Raw genomic sequence first — 3781 nt, 5'->3', positions numbered from 1 at the left:
TTTTTACTTCAGCCGAATTTTTGCCGCCAAATTTTCAGAAAATCATTTTCATTTCAGTCATTATTTCAAAATTACGTTTTTAACTGACTTTAAAAAAGGAGAAGGTTATCAATTCGCAGGAATATTTTCACCCAAATTCATAAAAAACAAAGAAGACTTTAACTGCTTAATAAATCGAAAATCTATATGAAAATGTAACTTTATAAAGCTCGTTAAACCTATTTTATTTTTTATGAATAAGACCATTTAATTTTAATTTTAGTATTTAGTTTGCCCATGTTAGAGGGGAAAACAAAGAACTTGGTTGGTAATATCGAAGGGCCCTCGATTCTAAGAAAGTTGCACTGTACACCTTTTTAGATATTGAGAAGGCTTTTGATAATACTACCCTTGGATTTGTCTCCGAGACTATTGATCCAAAGATCCATAGATCTGTCAACTTTCGGAAGGGTCGAAACTACTAATGCTTCATGAGCGCGATATATCACCCTTAGGCAATACCGCCGTGAATATTAGGGAGATAAGGGAATGTCCACATGAAAGATTTCTTTCTTGGTCACTCGTGAAGGACAACTTCTTTACCAGGAGAGTGATTACTATGCCGATTGTTAGGCGGAATTGAGTATTAAATTATCGACAAAGTTCGGCACTTCGCTCTCAGACGTTATGAGTGCAGCTGTACGTGTGAAATCGCAATTGTGTGTCAGCGGTAAGCCTGGAAAAGGCTCCTCTTGTATTGTTCCCATAAAAAGAGCGCCAGTTCTTGAATACTCTCGACACAATGAAATAGCTTGGAATTGCCCTTGATAAGAGACAAAGTTGGAATTCAAATCGAGGCAAAACTCTTAGTAAAGCCAGCCGACCTATGCGGGTCAGGTGAAGATTTTTTGGTCGGACATGGAGTTCCGAGCTCTAGATTAATGGCAAGACTATAACGTACCCGCTGCCACTGTGGTGTAGTGGTTAGCATTGCGCGCTACCACTTCGCAGGGCCTGGGCTCAAGTCCTTTGTCGCTTAGTCTCCTCTCGTCGGTCTAAAACGTTTTATTAAACGTCAAAGGTTGGTCATAAGATCGGTAATAACTTGCTTAACCACTGCCCTAAAGTCGCTTCCGGTATAATTTTGTGTAAGCATCAGCAGCCTCGAGAGAGCGGCCTTGAGAGAGCAAATGCAAAAATATGGCGCAATTCTTCGTGAGAGCAAGCAGCAGAAAGATAATAGGGTTAGAATATTTCGCATTTTCCGACTCTATGCTGAAAGAAATCTGTAATGGGAGAAGATTTCAGATCGCAATCGATCGAGGTCTAAGCAAATGTATTTCCTCACGTCGATCGCAGATATGTAGCTATCTAAATAAATAAATAAAATGGGTACATAGACGAGTCAACGATTGAGGATATAACAAGTCCGGGCGTTTATGGATATGGTCTTAATCTTTCTATTGCAATGGGCAAGGCTGAAGTGGCAGCATCTAAACTTGTGCCAAATTACGCCTTGAAAATTGTTTGAGACGGCGCGTTTAGAGATATCTTTCAGACAGCCAAGCTTCAAACAAGATGTTTTCCAGGCTCGTAAGTACTGTTTTCGAAAACTCATCGTCTGTTTTTGTGGGCCCAAAACCATTGGTGTTTTTCGACACTTGCAATTTACGAGTAGGTAAGCTCAGAACGCTGAAAGTACTGTGGAGCGAAAGGCCAAGACAAGTCGGATTCTTTGTTTAAGTAATTTTTTTTGTCTTTTAATCTTTAGATTTAATTTAATTTTCTATTACCTTTTTTTTGTTTATACTTCATTTGATTTACTTGTTTGATTTAATGTTACTTGAATTTTTGGATTTTATTGTTTTAAAAAGAATCATATTTTTTTACTATCACTAAATTTTTATAAACTGATTTTATTAAGTTTTCCTTTTCTAAATCAAATTTTTTTACATACAATTGTTTTAATTTTTTGTTTTAAAAAGACACATAATATTTTTTCTTTATAATTTAATATAATTTTCAGAAAACGTTTTGCTAAAAGAAAAACATATTGACGCTAAGATCTCTTCGTTCGGATCTTTCAATTAGTCTCTCGAAAATTGAAAAGGGTTTCAAAACATTTTTCCGTGTGAGTCCAATTTTCTTTGCGCATATCTAGCAGGGCAGCCCTTAAAATGTGACAATCTAAATTTTGTATGGGGCATTTTTTTTGTTCTACGTACAATATAAAGACATACCCGAAAAATTAAATTTTTTTTTTAATTTTAGGAGTCGTTACCAGTGTTTGGAAAATTTTAAATTTTTTCTTTTAGATCGCCAAAATTTTGATTTGAAATCCGATAAATTTATCATGTTATTAAAATTTATTCAAAAAAATTTATAAACTCGCTGAATTATGGCTGGTTAAAGTAAAAATTTTGTAGAATTTTTGCGATTAAATTTTTTTTTTTAATTTTATTACTAAAACAAATCTAATTTTTCAGACCCTTGTAGCAAGTCTTAAATTATTGAAATTTTTGGTGATGCCCCACGATGTTGATAATTTAAGAACCATCCTAATATCTAGCCCTGACCGCGATGATAAAGTAAGCGAATTTACATTTTGATGCAAAAAAGTTGTTAAGAGCATCTAGGAGCTTTCAATCGCCCTTGATCTATTAAAATGAAACGCAAATTCTAAAATTTAAGCCCAATTTTTTTTTTTATATGTAGGTTAGTGAATAATAGAGAGGACTTGGTTGGTCGACGTACATAATTTTAGGTCGACAAAGGTGACAACGACGACAGCATTGACTTGGACAAAAACGAGATGTACAACAACAAGGCTAATAGCCAATTGTACGCGATGGCGGCGACTACGAAAACGACCACGAGGAGCACGATAGCGACGACCACGACAACGACGACGACAACGACGATAAATGACTTAACGCGCGATTGTTCCCGTTTCACTTTGTCGGCGGCGATAGTAGTGAAGGTGACGCGAACGTAACTCCTGTCACGGTTGACTTTGGCGTTAACGACGTCTATGCTAACTGTGACCGCGACGATGACAGTTACAATGGTTGTATTTGTTGTAACTACTTTTACTGGCAAGGTGGTGGTGCAAGTAGTATAAATTTGGATTTTTTTATTACTTTTGTTACTTTGCTTAGTGTCGTTGTTGTTGTTGGATATCGTTACAATTTCTTGTTGGTTAAGGATAACAAAGCTGGGGTTGTCGTTGTCCACATCAAAGACAACATCGACATTATCTATACGACGATGGTGGTGATGCATATTGTACACCAACAAAAAAGGCTCACGACGACACTCATGTGGGACGGATGGAACGCAAACGGCGCTATAATGTTGTTCTGTTGTTGTTTCTAATTTTCTTGTTGCTGACGTGCCGACACAATTGCTTCACACGGAATTTCGCATAACAAAAGTGTACGACGAGCGAACGTACATATGTACATAGTATGTAGATACCCGACAAGCAAATCGTCCGACCAATGTCAAACCACAGCGATAAAAAAATAGGAAACAAATTGGGATTGTAGTGCAAATTTTAGATTTTGATTAGGTGACATGAGGAAAGGTTGTTTTTTTACACGTTTTAGTTGAGTTACACAAACGTTTTTGTTGTTGTTGTTGTTGTTGTTGACATCTAGCTTATTGCAAGCAAAAGCTGTGAGTTCATTTGTTACCGCCTGCACTTTTGGGTCGGCTTGTGAAAGTGACCGCGTTGTTTGTTACACAGCCACTCTCTTTTCACTCGCACTCTTCCTCACTCTCTCTCTCTCTCTCTCTCTCT

The 3781-nt window shown here is 36.9% G+C and overlaps 1 protein-coding gene across 2 annotated transcripts in view; it reads right to left on the bottom strand.

Moving 5' to 3' along the window:
* Positions 1–3775, bottom strand: part of LOC118740614 — a 6586-nt gene extending 2811 nt beyond the window's left edge. For both annotated transcript variants that reach the window (XM_036472217.1, XM_036472219.1), the window contains exon 1: positions 2734–3775. In XM_036472217.1, the coding sequence (XP_036328110.1) occupies positions 2740–3261 (522 nt within the window). In that variant the 5' untranslated portion in view covers positions 3262–3775 and the 3' untranslated portion in view covers positions 2734–2739. The remainder of the gene's footprint in view (positions 1–2733) is intronic.
* Between the last annotated feature and the right edge of the window lie 6 nt (positions 3776–3781).

The sequence above is a fragment of the Rhagoletis pomonella genome, unplaced genomic scaffold (assembly GCF_013731165.1).
Source record: "Rhagoletis pomonella isolate Grant_MI unplaced genomic scaffold, Rhpom_1.0 Rhpom_scaffold_00006, whole genome shotgun sequence".
Lineage (NCBI taxonomy): Eukaryota > Metazoa > Arthropoda > Insecta > Diptera > Tephritidae > Rhagoletis > Rhagoletis pomonella.
The sequence above is the reverse complement of the archived record's forward strand: the minus strand, read 5'-3'. Positions and strand labels throughout refer to the sequence as shown.